This window comes from Xenopus laevis, chromosome 3S, assembly GCF_017654675.1.
Source record: "Xenopus laevis strain J_2021 chromosome 3S, Xenopus_laevis_v10.1, whole genome shotgun sequence".
In the NCBI taxonomy this organism is placed as follows: Eukaryota; Metazoa; Chordata; class Amphibia; order Anura; family Pipidae; genus Xenopus; species Xenopus laevis.
In genome coordinates, this window is record NC_054376.1 from 49,385,162 (window position 1) to 49,405,388 (window position 20,227).

Genomic DNA, 20,227 nt, shown 5'->3' on the forward strand with positions numbered 1-20,227 from the left:
GGGAACCCAGGGCATCCTATTGTTTCTGGTATTGGAACACTAACAGAAACATCAGTTTCGGTTAAACAAATTCTAAAACCCCTGGTAAAAAATACTGCAAGTTATTTAGAGGGCACCAGAGATCACCTAAACAAACTAGCAGACTTGGGAGTGTTACCAGAGGGCACCATTTTGACAACAATGCAGGTAGAATCCCTGTACACTAACATACCGAGAGCAGTGGAGGCAACACTCCGTACCCTGACATGGGGAGGCGCATTTATCAAATTCAAATTTGTCAAATTTCAAATTCGTGTGAGTTTTTTTTAAATCACATGATTTCGATTTTACTCGAAATTCAAATATTTGATTATTTATTAAAAAAAATCAATATGTAAAATTTGAGCCGAATTTTACCGACTCGAAAACTCGAATCGAATTCGAATCAAATTCGACCAAACTCGATTAGAGTTTTTTCTATGAAAAAAACTTGAATGTCAGGAAGGCTACAAACAACTCCAAATTGGTCTCTGCACCTCTCCCATTAATTTATACAGTAATTCGGCAGGTTTTAGGTGGCAAATAGTTGAATTTGAATTCTTAAAGGACCAGAGTATGATTAATCGAATTTTTTAAAAAACTCAAATCGAGTTTGGATAACTCCCTAGTTGAATTTGACAGTTTTGACCATAACATTTTTTCGAAATTTGCCCCTTAAAAGGCATGTAAAGGCAAAAAAATAAAATCCAATTTTTACTTTCGTTAATGAAAAATATCTCCAATATACTTTAATTAAAAAATGTGTACCGTTTTTATAAGAAACCCGATTGTATGCAGCGAAATTCTCCCTTCATTTACTGCTGTGGATAGGAATTGTCAGACAGTCCCTAATCATACTTATGAACAGCAGGGGGAGCCCTTGCCTTACTTCCCAGCTATGCAGAACTGAAGCTTGCCGTTTGTTTCCCTGTAGAGCAGTCAGCGAGATTTATAGAAATAGAGATTTGTATTGGAATTTATTTTGGCTTTACAATCCAGTTTACTGTTTCCAACTCCAGCTGCAGGGACAAAGATCACATAGCCAGATTTAAACAGATAAACTGGGATTCTATTTGGAGGATTATTTTGCTGCAGCCACTGGTTCTGCAGAGTTGGAGAAAGTTTGTATTAAACAATACAAAAACTATAAAATCCACATTAGATTACATGACAACACAGGACCCAGTGCAGTCTGTATATTCTGATTATCAGTATTGTTGTATCTGCTTCTGGCAGATATTATTTGACTTGTGCTGTTTTGATAATTTATGACGTTCCCTAAGCAGCCCAGACCACACTGAGCATGAGCACAGTCTTGGTCTTGCAAAGTTACAAGATGGTGACCCCTGTGGCCAACTTTGAAAGCATAAATAATTTGTTTGATTAGGCTTGTGATGCAGTAAGTTCATGTTTATGTTTAGTATACAAAATACAGCATTGCTACCCTCATTCTATTTTAGACTTTACTTCCCCTTTAAACTGTACACTGCTACCACTAACTTCTGAAACAATATAGAAGAAGCATGCTAGTCCAACAGACCCGAAGGATAACTAACTACATTGTTTTCAGGAATCAGAGTGCAGTTACATTACAACTAACTTCCAAACCACCGAAAATGTAATATGTATTGGGAATTGCTTTCTTTCTTTCATTGGAACGTGCTTTTTGCTTTGTTGTTGGATGTAAAATGCTCTCTTTGTACCAGGGGAAAGACAGAGGCCCCGCCCCTGCTAGAGATGCTGTATTTGCAGGAGCAGCAGCCAGAGAGCAGGTACAGAGTGCTCCAGAGTGCAGCTCACACATGATCACCTTAATCTTCACTGCCCTCCCTGGGCTGCTGCTCCTCCCGATCCTTATCAGCTTCATCTTCCCCTACATCTTTCAGGATATTGCCTGGTTCCTCACAATAATACGCTTTGGTATAAGGACCTGGCGCTATGTTAGTAAAACTCCTGCACTCACAGTGGTGGATCTGTTTTTGGAGAAGGTGGAGAGGCACCCAGACAAGCCATTTGTGCTGTTTAAGGAGGAGGTTTACACTTACTCTCACATGGACAAGCTGAGTAACCAGGCAGCCAGGGCACTGCTGACACATGCTGCTGTCAAGTCAGGGGACTGTGTAGCAATCTTCATGGCTAATGCACCGGCATACATCTGGATCTGGCTCGGGGTAGCCAAACTGGGCAGCTCCATAGCTTGTCTCAATAATAACATCAGGTCCAAGTCATTCTTGCACTGTTTTAAATGCTCCGGAGCTAAAGTCATATTGGCTGAACCAGGTGGGTGCTCAGTCTGACCTGCTAGTAACTCACATGTGTAGTTAGAATTTCTTTTTTGTTGTTATCTTGTCATTTTGTTTGGTACCCCAGACTTCCCGAATTTGGGTAACCCCTATTTCTGCCTGCAAATATTTTGCAGATCTTTCTGTAATAATTGCAATTTGGAGGTTGCAGCGTATTTGCTGATGGGCTGCAGAGAGTAACCTGTCCCTATTTAGATCTGATTAGTAATTTATAACAGGATTAGTGAGTGACTGATAGATTTCCTTCTAGTTTCCAGCACTTTACATGTCATTGTGCAGTTGACTTCCCCAATATTGTATGTGATTGTGTTTATTACTCACAAACACGGCTGGCCTTTTTTTTTTCCCCCTGTGATCTGAGAGCCCTTATGATGCTCACAGAATTAATATGTACCATACTTAAGGGTAAAAGACAGCCAGAAAAACCATTAACTGATTTGCATAGGAAATCGAAACATTCTCACACATGTTTTTGCATGGACTTCATCCTGAAAAGTTGCTTTGAATAGGTACAACTATAAGACACAAAGGGGCAGATTGCCTAAAGGTAGAAGTGACTAAAGCTAGCGAAAATTCGCCAGCGTGATGTCATTTCATAACTACGCAGATTCCCTACTTCGCACTCTAACGGCAGGCGAATTTTCGCTCTGGCGAACAGACGTAACTCTGCAAATTCACTAAGGTGCGGATTTTAATGAACGTTACCTCTTGCGCCAGACTTGCCTTCGCCCCCTCAGACCAGACGAAATGCAATAGAGTGGATAGGACTTCCTCAAAATTTAGTTAAAAATTTCCCAAAAAACGCAGGCGTCTTTTGCTTTTTTCAGGATGATAGGCTGCAAAAGAGCATACATATTTTTTGGGTAATCGGCTTCCCCCCTACATTTCCTAAAATATGGCACATAAACTATACAGTGGGCTCATGTGTAGGGCAATATAACAACTCTATTTTCTTTTATTAAGGTTCCCTGGGCTTGTGTAATGTAATGTATTTGATGAAACATATACATCCATTCAACTTTAAATTCCCGCCGTGTGCAAATTAGCCAATGCTAGCGCAACTTCGATCTGCTTGCCGAATTAACGCTAGCGCAACTTTGCCAGCATTCGGCGCCCTGGACGCAACTTCGAATTTTAGGAAACTAGTGTTGTCTGGTCAAAATTACGCCTGGCGAAGTGTTGCAATGTGGGCGAAGAGGATGCTAGCGAATTAGAGCTGTTCAAGAAATTTTCCCCTTAAAATTTGAATATTTTAACAGTAAACTCTATATCGCAGTACCCTGTAATTCCACTGTTTTATTCTGTATGTTATAGAAGTTGCAGAGTTGCACCAACTTTGGTATCCCATTGCAGCAGGCAGTTAACTGTCAGCTAACAAATGAAAGCATCTATCTCATTGGATGCTGTGGGTTTCACAACTATGTAGAAAATGAGACATTTATTATAATAGCCCTAGAGTTTTATATTTTCCCTAACTTTCAAGTACTGTGTCAGGTTTGATTCTCTGTCCCAGGGACCTTGTGTGCCTGCAAATGTGTGAAAGCGGATGAAGTGCATAGAGGCATTTCACTGATCTCAAATAAAGAAAGAAATCAGTTTTCAGTATGTAATTAAAACCTCCCAACATTTTGGAAATAGAAAGAGGGACAAGAAGTATTTTTGACCACGCCCATTTTGTGGCCAGACCCCCTACTTACCATGCTCATTTTACAAAATTTCGCAGGTTATGAAAGTTTGAACACATTTCTGTGGTTTTTATGTGTTATTACAGTTTTGCTAATGAAAGTGAATTGCCCTTTAAACTACAAGTCACAGTTTCCCCAAGAGACCTGCTTATCTTACATTGTTACAATTGTTTCTTTGCTTATCTTAAATAGTTACAATTGTATCGAAATGCACCTGCCAAAAGCCAATTACGTTTTTCTGGCTGCTCAGTGCCGAAGATCATAGAAAAAGTCGGGATATTTCAGTCCCAATCTGGGACGAAGGGTTGAGCTGTCAAAATCAGGACTTTCCCGTGAAAAATGGAGTACTAGGATGTGTCCCAAGGCCACTGCTAAGCTTATTGTAGCGCCTCTCAGCATGATACAGCTGACTTAAATTGAACTCTACAATACATCCACACTGGAAATTCTTTCAATTTATTAGTGTATTTCCCTTTAATACATTCATGCTGCTGCATATACAGTAAGGCTTGTATGTAAGTATATTTTTATTTATGTGGCTCTGCTAAAGCATGAAGCACTGTAAAGCAGAACAATTAATTAAAAAGGTCAATACAATACCAGTGAATACAAAGTGCAGTTACATTAAAGATTAAGTGTTAAAGAGACAAAAGGATGAAGGCCCCTGCCCCATAGAGCTTACAGACGCAAAAAGTGGGATATAAAGTGCTCCATTATATGTGCGAGAACTTTGATTTGTAAACATGAGAGTTTTAATCAAACAAAACCAGTCAGACCAAAGAACTAAACCAAAGAGGGCAAAGGCATTTCCATCCTCGCAAACACCGTCTGCCTACAACCCCTTGGCCACTTGTTTGCCACCACTCACCTGCCCCCCCCCTTTCATTCTCCACCACCTCCATCTCATTGTCAGCCCCATCCCCAATGCTACATGCAGAGGGCTTGGTGTGGATGGAGCAGATGGCAGAAGTGACACTTTTTTTCTAAATAGTGCCAGCCCACCAGTCCAAACGCACCTGCCTACCCCTATTTCCAGCCCTGTATAATATGCTCACAGAATATTTGTCCAGCCGTATCAAGGCAAATCTTTTTTTGCATTATTTATAAAGCTGTGTGGCACAAAAATACCTTTTTGTGGCAGAGAAAAAGAATTGCGTCAGGTAAACATTAAAATATTGTTTTTGCAATATCAGACAAATACCTGATTAAAAATGTTTTTTAAGCTTGAGTCATGCTTCAAATCAAAACACACAGTGCACAAAAAGTGCAACAGGTGCCCCAACAGCACTCCTAAAAAAAGAAGAAGAGCCAACCAGGAAAACCAGCAAGAAACCTTTTATCGTTAGACTTTCTACTATACCAGGATTGGAGAGTCCCTTTGTCCCAATCCCTACAGCCAAAAAGGAGTTTAAGGGAAAAGGTCATGAACCTGAAAGTTTAGTCTTATGGGCTCAGGACAGGGCCAGAGTTCAGGGGCATGAAGTCTAATAAGACCCATAAGAGCCAAGAGCATCTTGACCCAAAAAGCAGAAAAACACAAAGAAAAAAAGAAAATATAATATACTCTTGTGCTACAATGCTAAAACGGACATGTTTGCTTCAGAATTTCTTCATTCTTTTATATTAACAGGCTGCTGTGTAGCCATGGGGGCAGCCATTCAAAGCTGAAAAGGGGGGAAAGGCACAGGATACACAGCAGATAACAGATGAGCTCTGTAGTGTACAATGGGATGTTATCTAATGTGCATACTGTGCTTAAATGGCTGCGCCTATGGCTACACAGCAGCTTGTTTATATAAATGATACTTACGTCTCTGAAACACCCCAGTTTTACAAGTGCAGGGCAACACCACATTATATTGTCATTCCTTTAAAACACTTTAAATGTTTGCTGTTACTATTCCTTTAAGGCTTGCAAGGCCTAGGTGCTATCACTTGAGCTTCAAATGCAGTCTGACTTTTGGCCAGAGGAACAAGGTCGTTCTGTTGTTTGAGCCCAAATTTCTCCAAAGAAAAGATAATAAACACATACTTTCCCAAAAGGCAAAACATGATTTAAATGTTGTACCTGTAGAGTTTCCCATTAACTACCATGGAAAGGTATGTACAGGCTCTTTGATGTAGCATAATTTCCACATGTGACTTCACCCTTAAAGGGACACAAAAAACTGCTTTACTGCACTGCTCATGCATGCTTTACTCAGTTATTGACTACAAATCCCAACATATATTATCAAGATTATGGTATGCTGGGAGTTATCATTTGGAGTTGTATTCTTAATGCAATATTACTCAATAAAATGTTTCCCTAACTTTTCAGGGTCTATGGCTGCATTACAATGCAAAGTAATGAGAATTCCAGATATCTGTGTAAATATGGCTCCATGGTCTTTGTTTCTGCAACTGGAAGCATTAAGCACCGTTTCCTAGCGCTGAACAAGTGTAACTTTGTGTTTGCTTCCAGTTTAATATAATAAAGCCAAAATGACACAATTATCTCCATATGTAAGATAACAAGATGCCTGACTAGTGTAAGTAATTTATTATCTCACTGGTAACTTCTCTTGGTTATTTATCAAGTGTTTTCCATGTGTAATTAAAAATTTTTGGGAACTTCTATAAAGACATTAGTGCCCCTTTACACTGCATTTATATACACTGTTAGAGTCAAATAAATATTAATAACATTAATGCCTTTTGAGATAACGTTCTGCACCAAGTTAATTATAAACAAATGAAATGCGGGCAAAGAGATCAGCGTGTGCTTCATTGCTTCCCTTAATCATTGACAGTATGGCCTCACATGGCCTTTTAAGCTACATTTGTTGTGTAATTTAGGATTGTGCAGCCCTTGTGTTCTATATTCATAGGAACAACATTAGAACAAAGATAATCATCTGTATACACGCTGTATTGCCAAAAGACACTGGGACACTCCCATTGCAACAAACCAATTGGAGCTCACATTGTGCAAGTGGGGTTTAATTATTATATTTTCCACATATTTACCTCTATTTAAACTTTGCTTTGGTAATTGCAAGATTAGCAAACTATATCAAAAAAGTACAGCGCTATTTGGGTATACTTTGCTTATTTAGTTAGTATCACCCATGGAAAGTGAATCTGGAGAAAAGGTGAAGCCGGGGACAATTTAAAGCGTGACCTGGATGGCCCTGTCACAAAGGATAGAATGTTTCCCTCCTCATGTGCAGCAGTATACAAACATTCTGGTGCCCAGGTGACTTATATGCCTTGGTCATTGTGAAGTATATTGCTGGGACCATTGTGTTTATAAAGTACTGGGGTCACTGTTACATTTATTGCTGGATCCACAGTGGTATGAAATGTTGGGGCTGTTGACATAATATTGTGGGGGCCATTGTCTTAAAATACAGGGGTTACTGTGAGATACATTGCTGGGGCCTTTAAGTTATGAAATGCTGAAAAGTTATGTCTTCGTGCACATTGGTTTCAAAATCAGTAGTCTTACAAGTGGGTGTGACGAAAATGCTGGTGCTGATACACTGATTCATTCGCTTCTTAAAGTAGAAGAAAATAAATAATCATTGGTGGTACCAAAATGTAAGGCACCCCCAGTAATTACAGGGACATCAACTCATGCAAAGAAACCAAAAATGTTTTGCTGCTAATTGGGACATCATTGCATGCTCTCACCCTGGGCCGCTCCTGCCGTGAGGCAAAGTGAGAGCACAATTGTGATCTCCGCACTAGAGATGCAGCCTCCCTGCTCCGGCGATGGAAATGGTGTGCCCCGGGAGCGAGGGGGTGGCATCAGAAAGGCTGCCTCAGGGCAGCAAGGAGCTCTAACATGCCCCTGGCTACCCTTCCATACACACCATTGCTGTTCAGTGTTCTCCTGATAGTGGACTCATGAACATCAACATTCGCCAATGTAAGACAGGACTTTGGTTGCTTAGAATTTACCCTGGGTTCCTTTGTAACCTTTTGGACTATTAAACGCCTTGCAGTTGGAGTTATCTTTGATGGTCGACCACTTCTGGGTAGGGTAACGACAGTCTTGTACACAAGACTGTTGTTTGGTGGTGTCCAAACTCTTTAGAGATAGGCTTGTAACCTTTTCAAGCTTTATGGGCATCAACAACTCTTTTTCTGAGATCCTCAGACACCTCCTTTGTTCAAGCCTGTGTTTTTTTTTAATATAACAGGGTCTCTCACTCGCATCTGATTGTATTCCCATTGACTGAAAACATTCTGATTTCACCCTCAAATTTTTTTTCAATAAATATATTACCAAATATAACAATTTGTGTTTCATTTGTTTTACTAGGTTTTTTTTTCATCTACATTTAGGACTTGTTTTAAAATCAGATGATGTTTTAGGTCACATTCATATAAAAATATAGAATATATATAGAATATACCTTTGCTTTTTTAGTGAGTCACGTGACAGCCGATATCACTAAAAGCAGATTGTCAGCCAGAGAAAACCTATGGGTGCTGATGGGTGGCAGCAACCTCAGGATTTTGGACTGTCCAACTAAGATCCAGGGTGATGCACAACATGATCATTCTATATTGTCAGCTGAGCCCAGTTTCTCAAAATGAGCAGCTTTGCCAATTTAGCTTTAGTCACTAAAAAAGCTATGCTGGGGCACAACTAGATCAGTGCATTAAAACACATTGCACATTCATCTTGGGAGTTCAGGTGCAATTTCTGCTTTCTACAGAAAGAAGCACACTTATAGCACTACATACAGAAGAGGCAATAAATAAATGGATAGGAATGGACAAGATTATTTTTGTACTTATTCATGAGGCGCATAGAAAAGGGCACAAGGAGATGGCAAAGGCTCTAGACCCTGTATATAATTCCTGCATAGTGTTGCACCTTGTTCCAGACATTGCACTCTACACGCAATTGTTGCATCTATTAGTACAAATAATGCTTGCATCAACTTTGGCACTGTGATTGTTCCTTTCTTCACTTTAACCATTTCTTTTCCGTACTGCAGAGCTCAAGGATGTCATAGAAGAGGTGATGCCAGAACTCAGGAAAGATAATGTCAGAGTGTTCTTTCTGACTGAAACCGTCATCAGCGAGGGAACAGAATCTTTCCTTGACAAAGTAAAAGCAGCATCAGATGAATCTGTGCCAAAATCATTGAGGTCGTTTGTGAGTGGGAAGTCCCTTGCCATGTATATTTATACTTCTGGAACTACAGGTAATTAAATGCACATACTGTAGTTGACAAGGCATTTTGACCCACAGATGTTTGGATTTCTAATCCCTAGTGACAGCAATAGGAGTAGCTGCAAACTCTAGACCATGATTGTTTTCAGGACCAAGTAAACAGTTTTTATCCTTGCAGATTCTGTACTTTCCAGTACATACAAATGGCAGGGTTTGGCAATGGATTGGCATTTTTACATTTGGCATATGTACGTAGACAACAGCGATCTGCTGCAGTGCATACTATCTTATGTATACATTGCAAAGGGAAAAGACCGGCAATACCAGGGAATTGGTATAAAAGCCATATATAGCATATTGGTGCAACCATTACTCAATCGTTTCCCTCTGGTGCCTGGGTTGCTAAATACTTTCATGATTTCACAACACAGGCAAAGACAAAAAACGTGTTCTTTGACCTTTTGTTCCATTCAGCATTAGCATATAAAGAGTCTAAATCATCTGGTTTACAAGTCATATAAATGCATACACAAAATCTAAGTGTCATAACCATTAGAATTATTTTTTGCTATTTGCATGCAAAGGAATTGCAATAAATAGCCTTGTGCTTAATTACTCCCACCTCACTTGTATATTAACAGGACTTCCTAAGGCAGCTTTGATAAACCACTATCGTTTGTTATTGGCTTGTGGCTTGTTTGAAATTTGCAACGTGAGGGCAAAGGATGTTGTGTATTCTCCCCTTCCACTGTATCACAGCTCTGCCATGATGATTGGGGTTCATGGATGTATTTATAAAGGTACATTTGTTTCCATTCTATTAAGCTATGGGTGAACAAAATTGCTTCTGTATCATGGTACCCTTTTGTTGGGCATTATTACATAAACATGTTCATGAATGTAGCGGTAAATGGTGCCTTTTCTGTTCCATATATTTTCTCTGAAATACTTGCGTTTTTATCCTGGGACTGACTGAGTGGTAGCATTCTTGAAATGTTGCTCTAGATACTGACCTGGACATGCAAGAGATCATAGATACTACAACATGTAACATTGAATTCCCACAGATTAGATGTAGATTATATAGGGTTAAAATTAGATCTCCTGGTATGTAAAGTGATTAAGATAATGTATAGAAACAGGAATGTTCTGTAAAGTGACAGCATTTAGCCATATTGTATACAACTGGGACTAAATAAAGCATTGTGATATATGTATATTCTGTATATAAAAGGAAGAAGCATGCTATTTGGAGTCATTTTACAAAGTAGAAGACACTTGTAATGAACACTTAAGGGTTATATGGCTCTGATTCCCTGGTAAATAAAATGTGCTCTTATAAGTAGAGATGCACCGAATCCACTATTTTGGATTCGGCCGAATCCCCGAATCCATCTTGGAAGATTCAGCCGAATACCGAACCGAATCCGAATTTGCATATGACAAAAAGTCACGTGAAATCCTGCCCTCCCCATAACTTACATATGCAAATTAGGATTAGCATTCAGATTCGGTTCGGCCAGGCATAAGGATTCGGCCGAATCCGGACCCTGCTGAAAAAGCCCGAATCTTGGCTGAATCCTGAACCGATGCATCCCTACTCATAAGTGAGAACTACTACATCCAAAAGTTTTTGCTTGGTAAAGGGCAAGACAGCATTTAAGAGTGGTCCATTGAGTCAAAGTCCATGACATATAGGGCATGTAGGATTGCCAAGGTTAATTGGAGGCCCATTAGAACAAATATGGTGAAGCAAAAATATGGTGAAGCAACTATCTGGGTTCTCTATCTAAAAGGGCATGCATTTACATTCCACTCACCCAACTTTTGTTTTACTTTTTTGTGTCAGGTGCAACATTGGTTTTGCGTCCAAAGTTTTCAGCCAGCCAGTTTTGGGATGACTGCAGAAAATACAATGTTACGGTTGTACAATACATTGGAGAAGTACTTCGCTATCTTTGCAATGTCCCCAAGGTATTGTGTCTTTGATTTGTTCTCATTAACAGTTCCCCAGTTCTCCTTAGCCTCCTACATCCAAAAGCAACGAAACAGTTTAAGTACAATTTCCATTCCATACTATTAATGATGGGCGAATTTGCGCCGTTTTGCCGAAAAATTCGCGAATTTCCAGCGAAATTCCAGAAACGGTGAAAAATTCACAAAACGGCGCCTGCAGCTCGTTTTTGACGCCGGCGTCTGTTTTTTTTACACCAACGCCCTTTTTTGACGCTGACACCCGTTTTTAACGCCGGCGTCCGTTTTTTTGACGCCGACAACAATTTTTTTTTTGACGCCGGCGAACTTTTGCCAGCGAATCGCGCAAATTCGCTGCGAATTTGCGCCTGGCGAATAAATTCGCCCATCACTACATACTATATGTAGCGCTACTTATGTTGAAATATCCTATTACAGCAAATAAAGTATTCAAGCTCTGTGTCATCTATTATCTATTATTAGACCTGCATAGAGCTGTTCACTGGAAGTGTAAGAAGGAAATTCATATGCATTATTTTTATTTTCTTAGGTTGATTACTTACAAATAAATTGATCAATATGTAAGCAACAGTAAGGAAAAACTAACAACAATTTGTGAAACATTAAGTTCAATTTAAGGACTATTCATAAAGATCCTACTTAAAGGGAATATGATTATTTGAGATATGAAGGGTTAACTTGTTCACTGATTTTTATACTCTATACTATGTATAGTAAACTACATACAGTATATATATATATTTATTTATTTGTGGGTAGTATAAAAGAGTACCAAAAAAATCGGCAGTGAAAGCAAACATATTGTGGTACTGTAGTAAAAAAATGTAGCTTTATGGCACGAAGGACCAGCACTTCATAGATAAATCAAATATATAAAGGTTTACATTTCACACCATAACAGTAAGAAGCCAATGTTTTGGTCACCCATTGGGACCTTTTTCAAGGTCTCTATCCTTGAAAAATGGGCTTCCTTCCTTCTTCTTTTCACGAATAAGAACATCTCCCCTTAACCAAAATGCTTTTTTAGCAGTAATTGTAGGTTTGTTTTAACATGTGTCCATTATGCAGTTTACACCAAATACTTGAGGCAGTTTGGTAGTTGTTGTTTTTACGGGTACCTGATAATCAGCTCCTACTGAATTTTTGAATTATCAATTTTAAAATAAAGGAAAATTTACAGAGTACAAGTAATCCTTCTGTGGGCCATGCAGACCTTTTGGGAGAGGCATGCATAAATGCATTAATGCACAAATGCAGTGCTCCTGGATGTTCTAACTTGCGCTATAGCAATTGGGCAGACCATTGTAATGGCCACACATATGCGAAGTAAGCTGACAACCAGTGGCAACACTTTCGGAGCCCCCCTGCAAAAAATGTGTTTCTTGGACCAACCTGCAGCTCAGGGGTCTGCTTCCTCTGTAGTTACTCTAGTGCCACTAACTTGTCTAATTGGACCTTTCTGGAAGCAAATCACCTCTGATATTTGGTGATAGGGCTCATCTTCCAAAAGGATTTACTGTACCGCACAACACATGAAATCCCTTAATTTCTTAATTCACATTAAATTCCTTAATTCCTTAAAAAAAGATCTTAAAGGTATATATTATTAGGTTGGTCTGCTTTTTCATATTTAATGGTTATGCCTTATTCTTTTTTTTTATCTTCAGAGTGATGACGATGCTTCACATAATGTAAGGATGGCTATAGGAAATGGTCTCCGCACTGATGTATGGAGTGAGTTCCTTAGGAGATTTGGGGAAGTCCAAATCTATGAATTTTATGCATCCACAGAAGGAAATGTAGCATTTGTGAATTACACCAACATTGTTGGTTCTGTGGGAAGAGTCAGCAAATTTGATAAGGTACATTCAGTAACCAGTACTACTGTCATGATACATAAATCATGTGTTTAAGAGCGCTGTGTTGCACCTAGTCATTTATTATAATGTATAAACGTTATTTTATCTTGTTTTGAAATGGGAACCTTCTTTAGTCTACAGTGCCAATTACTTCCTTTCTCTCCCAAATGAAATATAGTTTTACTCTGTTTTTAACTATTTGAACTTTTTTTCTAACCGTTTCAAACAGTATAATAGCACATTTGTGGATGGTTAGTGTAAGTTTTACTATATTATATTACTATGTTATAGGACTTTAGCTGAGATCCCATTATATCAGTGATGATTTTTCCTATCTGACCTGCTTGCAGCCTACTGTGATTGACTAAATAATGAAATCACCCTAAGGTTACCTGTTCATATTTCAGTAGTGGATCAAACGTCCATTACTTGGCATCAAGAGTCAATGTTTACCCCTCCCCCCCAGTTTTCATGTACTTATCCTGCTCCAATACCGACACTTTTAACAAAAGACGCAACTCCGTTTATTAACACAAATGTATTAACCTTAACCTGTACTAAACTGTCAATTTGTTAACAAAGATTTGCATCTGACATTAATTCCTTATAACTCATTTGGCAGGTGGCTCATGTAAAGCAACACAAATTCTTGAATGACTCTAGACTCATAGTCTCATAGCCCCACTATCCTAGAGGCCACTCACCAGCAATCCCAAACACCAGTTCAGCAAGCTCCACAACAAATCTCTCTCTTGTCACCTTCCAACCCAAGGACACTGCCCGGAAGGATACTCCAATACATAACCGAGCTCTCAAACTTTGGGAACCCCCCATTTTCTGGCTTTTACTCATGAGCCATTACAACCTACACTGGTTTGACACTAGTCTTGCCCCCACCACCCTCTCCACCCCCTTTCCCTGACCCCTTCCCTGCAACTTAACATAAGGAGGGAGATCTTCTACTACTAACTCTGACTAAAATGGCTACTGATCACCAGGCTGCTCACTTTTACTAGTCCCCTACCTCCTCCTTCTCTGTAACTCCTGGCAACTCTGGCCACCTCAGATCCACCATTGGGCTGCTTACTTCTTGTTGCCATGCCACCTATTCTGCCTAGTGCTCCAAGATGCCTTTCCTGGGGAGCCCAAACATGTTCTTTCTTATTTGATTTAGTACTTTCCAAATAGAATCAAATTTCTTCAAATAATAAGTGGCACATATATATATATAAGAACAGTTGGAAGGTGGATCTTAAATCCTGTTGTTTTTTTAAACTGGTGAATGGTGGGGTGGCATGATTTGTGGATTATATTTTTATTATGCTTTGTAACCCTGCCTATATTTTTCCAGGTATTACACTCTTATGACTTTATAAAATATGATATAGAAAAGGATGAGCCTGTGAGGGATGCTAAGGGATTTTGTATCAAAGCATGCAAAGGTATAGTATCAGTTTTATCTTGCCATATCCGTCATTTATAATTCCAGCAATGTGTAAAGTTAGCCTTTAGTGATACTGCACACAGCAAAAGCTGCAGAAACAAACCCACAGTGTAACATTACAGATGATGATAAACAGTGCTGTTACTGAAATTAAGATTATTAGTTTTCAAATAGAATTAGTGGTAGTTGTTTCCCACTGATGGAAAAAAAAACTATTACAAACCTCAGGTGTAGGTGCAGACCCAGGTGTTTTGCCTGTGGCAGTACAGGATAGTACATTGAAATTAATCATTTTTACCCCTTTTTATTCTATACATACAGCAAAGGTTCAAAGAATTTGGCAGGATGGATGAACCCATTTGGCATTTCATATCAGTCAAAGGTATTTAAGGGTACCATCCTCACCATTCCTTAGTATGTGACATAGGGCCAAGCTACATTTTACATTTAAATTGTAAGAAGTCTCTTATGTCAGAAGAACAGGAAGAAAGGGCACTGCCAGGGCAATACCCAAAGTAAATGGGAGTTGTTCTATGGACTCTAAATTATGCATAGATAAAATAGATTATGCATAGATAAAATGCATAAATTCCACGTGTATGGATATTCCCGTGGAATTCTGCACAGATGTATAATGGCCCATATACAATCAATTAGTCTGTTTAACATCATATATTTCTATGTAATATTTACAGAGAAGAAATACAGTGTTGTTTGATCTTTTTCCAGGCCAACCAGGGCTTTTACTCTGTAAGATTAGCTCAATGTCTCCATTTGAAGGCTATGCTGGGGATAAACACAAAACAGAAAGGAAAATACTGAGAGACGTGTTCCGAAAAGGCGATGTCTATTTTAATTCTGGTGACCTTTTAACAGTTGACCAACAAAACTTTATCTATTTTCATGACCGAGTCGGAGACACATTCAGGTAGGGTTCCAAATCATGATAACCTTTGTTTTCTATTTTCTCCTATTCATATTCCAGTCTCTTGTTTGGACCCTAGCAACAAGATTGCTGCAAACTGCAGAGTTGCTGCATACAAAGCTAAATAAATCAAAAACCTCAAATATCAGAATATCACGCTCTACATTATACTAGACGTTAATGTAAAGGTGAACAACCACTTTAATGAGTTTGCTTCTGCCAGTGTGTTAGTGGTTTTCATTGCAGTTTCTTTTGCCTATAAAATCCATTGGGCAGTATGCCTGTGTCTTTTCTATTGGTCAATCTGTCTTTCCAATATTTTCAGTTTGTCTCCACTCTATTGCATGAAGAAAACAACAATTGTGAGTCCCTCCAACAAAATCTATCAAGAGTAATTAAAAGTACAAAAACATTTATTAGGACATAATGATTGGAGGCCTAACACGTTTCGTGCCTGTTGGGGGCACTTACTCATAGGCTGAGTCCACTCTATTGCACCTCCATTACAAAACATACCTGTTAAGCAGGAAATTAGCATTCGTACAGCAATTACATGCTAACTGATATTAATTGCATATACAGTATATATATATATATATATATATATATATATATATATATATATATATATATATATATATATGCAGAATCGAAAGTAGCGACACTCACAGGTTTTGTAGAAGGTTAGAAAACAAAAGAGTTGTTTATTGAAGCTCAACGTTTCGATCCCCCACAGGGATCTTCATCAGGAGAACAAAAACAAACATTCCATGGTAAATATATATCTAAGAGGTTTTTTTGACATTTTTTTCAGATGGAAAGGAGAAAATGTAGCAACAACAGAAGTTGCTGATATTCTGGGCGTTGTGAATTTTATCCAAGAAGTTAATGTATACGGTGTCGCTGTACCAAGTATGGCATTACTTGCAAATGTAATATACATTATATGTGGGGCTCTGGCATGCCTAATGATTGACTGGCTGCTAAAGTAAAGAATATGGCTATAAATCCTGTATTTTATACACTGAATATCCTGCACCAGTTCAGAGGTTCAGCAGCCCTGTAATAGTAATGACCCAAGCCATCACAGTTTTGATCACAGCAGCTCTCCATAGTCTGATCTTGTGTGTCAGTGGCACTGCAAATGTTCAGTGTGCCCTGAGCTGCCGTTGCTGCTGCTGCTGCACAAATCAAAACATTTGCAGAAGGGGAAATTTCATCTGTCATACAGTATAAGCTAATGCTACAGGGTTGATAACAAATTCTGAAGCAGAATGAGCTGGTTTCTCTGCTGTCATTTAACGTGAATCTGAACTATTGTATTTTGACTTTTTAGCAGAAAAGATGGGGGCTACTGAGACCATTTTGGAGGCACAGATCTTTACTGCTATGGTTCCTTTGGTGCTAGTTCAGATCACATGTTGATAATAAGGTTTGCAGGGCTGCTCACGGTGCCCCATTGCTGAGTGGAAGGAGACCCATTGCATATTTGATTGCTGAGGTGCAAGTAGTGGGGATCAAAATTTATAGTGTGCGATACAGTTTGTAATCTTTGAAAATATGATAAAACAAATTGATAGGCATGTGCCAGTATCACTAGTAAGAGAGGCCTGCTAGAATAGGATACAGAATGGCTGCTATAGTATAGAGTTATAGCATGTCATTTTTTATATACTTTTTTGGAAGGAATGGCAGATTTTCATATTTAGGGATATTTGAGAGACAGAATCCAATGCAGTAGACTTTTACCATCCTATTCTCAGTCTTGCCTTTCCTTGAGAGTGGCAGAACTGCAGGGGGGTGCGACTGCACCAGGGCCCACACCCTACCGGCGAAAATTGTCTTGGGGGGGGAGCGGCTTCACTACCTGCACCCAGGCCCTGCAGCATATAGTAACATTACTGTTCAGACTGTTCTTTATTGACTTGATATACATTTGACTGACAATCTGTTTTGATAGATCATGAAGGCCGAATTGGAATGGCAGCTCTGATATTGTACGATGAGGATGTATTTGATGGGCGAAAGTTATACTCACATGTCAGAGATTTCCTGCCAAACTATGCAAGGCCTCGCTTTATTAGGATCCAGGTATGACATATCAAATCTTTGGATAGGATCTCATAACTGTACTGCACCTTAACTAACACATTCTTTAGCCGTGAGCCACACAATCATGAAAACCATTCCTGGGGGTTTGCAAAATAAGGGCTGTAGTTAGCTATTTGGTTGCACCATGTGGACTGCCAGCATGCAGGTTCTGTTTGGCAGTTAATTTGTATCTTTATTCCTCCAAAATATCCCTCCAAGTAAGGAACTGAAAAAAAAAATATAAGCACCTGCTTTGATGCCAAAGGAGGTGCTGAGCAACATGATGCTTGCAGGCCACTGGTTGGGGATCACTGTATTGGAGAATACATAGCAATAATAGTTGTCTCTATGTAAAGAATGTAAAAACTGAGATATCAGATGTCTGCCATTGCAAGTTTTTAAACCTGTTTTTGCTTGCATTCTTTCATTTAGTAAAAGTTGCACTGCCTTTTCCATACCTGCATTTCCGGCAAGGAGAACATATACTACTAACATTGCAATGCTATAATTATCTGTACATGTACTTTTCCCTTCATGAAAGGGCAATGGCACAGGAGGAGATATGATTTCTGCCTCTGTAGCAGCTTCTGAAGAATATTATATTCCATAACTTTACAATGACAAGTACCCTCTATTTTAAGTAGAAAATACATTGTAATTATGACTAGATAGAGCTGTTTATTTATCTAAATGTTTTAGAGTAAGGAAAGCCAAACATTGCTACCATACCGAGACATGTATACATTTACTGCTAACGTTGTCTTTAATGCAGAATTCCATGGATATCACAGGAACCTTTAAACAGCGTAAAGTTGGGCTGGCAAAGGAAGGATTTGATCCAGCCATTATCTCTGACCCCCTCTATTTTTTGGATGAGCGAGAAAGGAAATATGTGCCAATGACTCAAACCATTTATGAAGATATAAAAATGAAAAGGATTAAACTGTAAGATCCAAGAATCTTGCTCTGGGTTAAGCCACACACAGATCTTGTTTTTCATTTAATTAAAAGATATTGTTAATATAAGTGTATGTTTGTCCTTTCTGAAGAGGGTTACTTAGTAACAACATCTTTTCCTCAAGGGCATTATTTAGGGACCCATAGGGACCAATTTGTAAGGTCTGGCCCTCAACATAGGTAACTAAAATAAACAAGTTTAGCGGCATGTGTTGTAATATGGCTGCAATGCTCAGCGCTGCTCATTTAGTACAGTTCTTGTAATACATTACGAAATATGAGTATTGATGGAGAAAGAAGCAGGTCTCTTGGGATTAAATGTATTACTGGAATAGCTTGGGTTTATTTTTATCATGGGGGTATGTTCAGTGGATGTATTTGTTATGGATACTAGCTATAAGACAAAAGGGGAACAACTCTTTATTGGGATAAGAGTAACATGTAAACTACTTCAACGACATTGATTGGCTTTGCTAAAGGGGTCATAAAGGCTCTACATTGGCACACATTTTTATTCTGTATCTATAAACTTTTTTCGTGTAATGCATGTTTCTTACTTGAAGTGTATACCTTCTCATAATTTAGGTTTATGGGGGCAATGACCTTCACCTTCTTGCCATTCATCCTATCCTATGTAACTCAATAGTGTCGGCAGATCAGGGTCTAAACACTGATGTATCTTCAGGATTTTAAAAAATATCAATTATAATGTTACTTTCAGAATCCAGACTGCATGATGATAAAAGTTATGATCTTCACATTTTCCCATTAGTGGTTTTCTGACTTTTCTGGTTAAAACAGGCATATTTTGGCATTAGGTCCTTTTCAGATTTTAAGGATTTGGTTGAATTTGAATTCTTAAAATCCTTTGAGTTTTCATCACCTGAACAAGAAAAGTGCATATCCCCCCCCAACCCCTTCCTTTCCCAAATTTCCATATGCAAATTATAGTTTGGATTTGTGCCAGAGTTATTTTTTTAGATTTTGTTTGTGCTGGAACCAGTTATTTGAGCAATAAATCAGCTAAGAAAGGGAACTCCCACTAAAAGATATATTGGAGCTAATTGTCAAACAAAATCTGATACCCAATTCCTGCATGAAGAGAGGATGAAGAGAAATAGATGCTGAGGGAGGGATAGTGAAATAAGTTTCTTTTTTTAGTATTATGAAGCTTATATTACATTTTCATGATTGTGGTCCTTTTACAGCAGAATTTCAGTTCTTTCAGTATAGGAGAAATGTACACTAGAGATCTCCCATCTAACACCAAAGCTGGATTTTTAAAACAGTGCCCCAAATGTTCACAACCTGCTTGTTCCCCCATCTGTTCCGACCCACTCGCACACATCCCTGTCCCCTATCAGTTTGCACACCTCTCTGCTCCGACCTGCCTTTTTCCGACCTGCTTGCACACACATCTTCTCCTACCTGTTTGTACACCTTTCTGCCCCTGACCCGCTCTCACACACCTAGCACACCACACACAACCCCCTTCCTCACAGCCCCACTGCTCACCTACTTCGTAAACAGTTCCCTAGATTGCCAGAACTGGGGACCAGAGGTCAGATGTGGCTAGGGGGCAGCATGCCGCCCTTAGTAATTTGCCCCCCTAGGCCCGGGCCTTTGTTGCCTACCCACAAATCCACGCCTGTGGAACACACCAGAAATGTAGTAAAATAAATGAAAACACTGCTGCAGAAAGTGAGAGCCACAGAAGAATGGAAGGATTTAAGTGTAACCAATAAACTGTTACCATATTAAAAGAGTATATTCATAT

General features: G+C 39.0%; 1 protein-coding gene across 1 annotated transcript; it reads left to right on the plus strand.

The window, feature by feature from the left end:
* Nucleotides 1-1,779: 1,779 nt before the first annotated feature.
* slc27a2.S (solute carrier family 27 (fatty acid transporter), member 2 S homeolog) lies at nt 1,780-18,519 on the plus strand. The gene is made up of 10 exons (XM_018255393.2): nt 1,780-2,298; nt 9,001-9,210; nt 9,821-9,979; nt 11,029-11,153; nt 12,842-13,036; nt 14,385-14,475; nt 15,207-15,405; nt 16,217-16,314; nt 17,363-17,493; nt 18,266-18,519. The coding sequence occupies exons 1-10, from the start codon at nt 1,821-1,823 to the stop codon at nt 18,440-18,442; spliced, it is 1,863 nt and encodes a 620-aa protein (XP_018110882.1). The 5' UTR covers nt 1,780-1,820; the 3' UTR covers nt 18,443-18,519.
* Nucleotides 18,520-20,227: the final 1,708 nt, after the last annotated feature.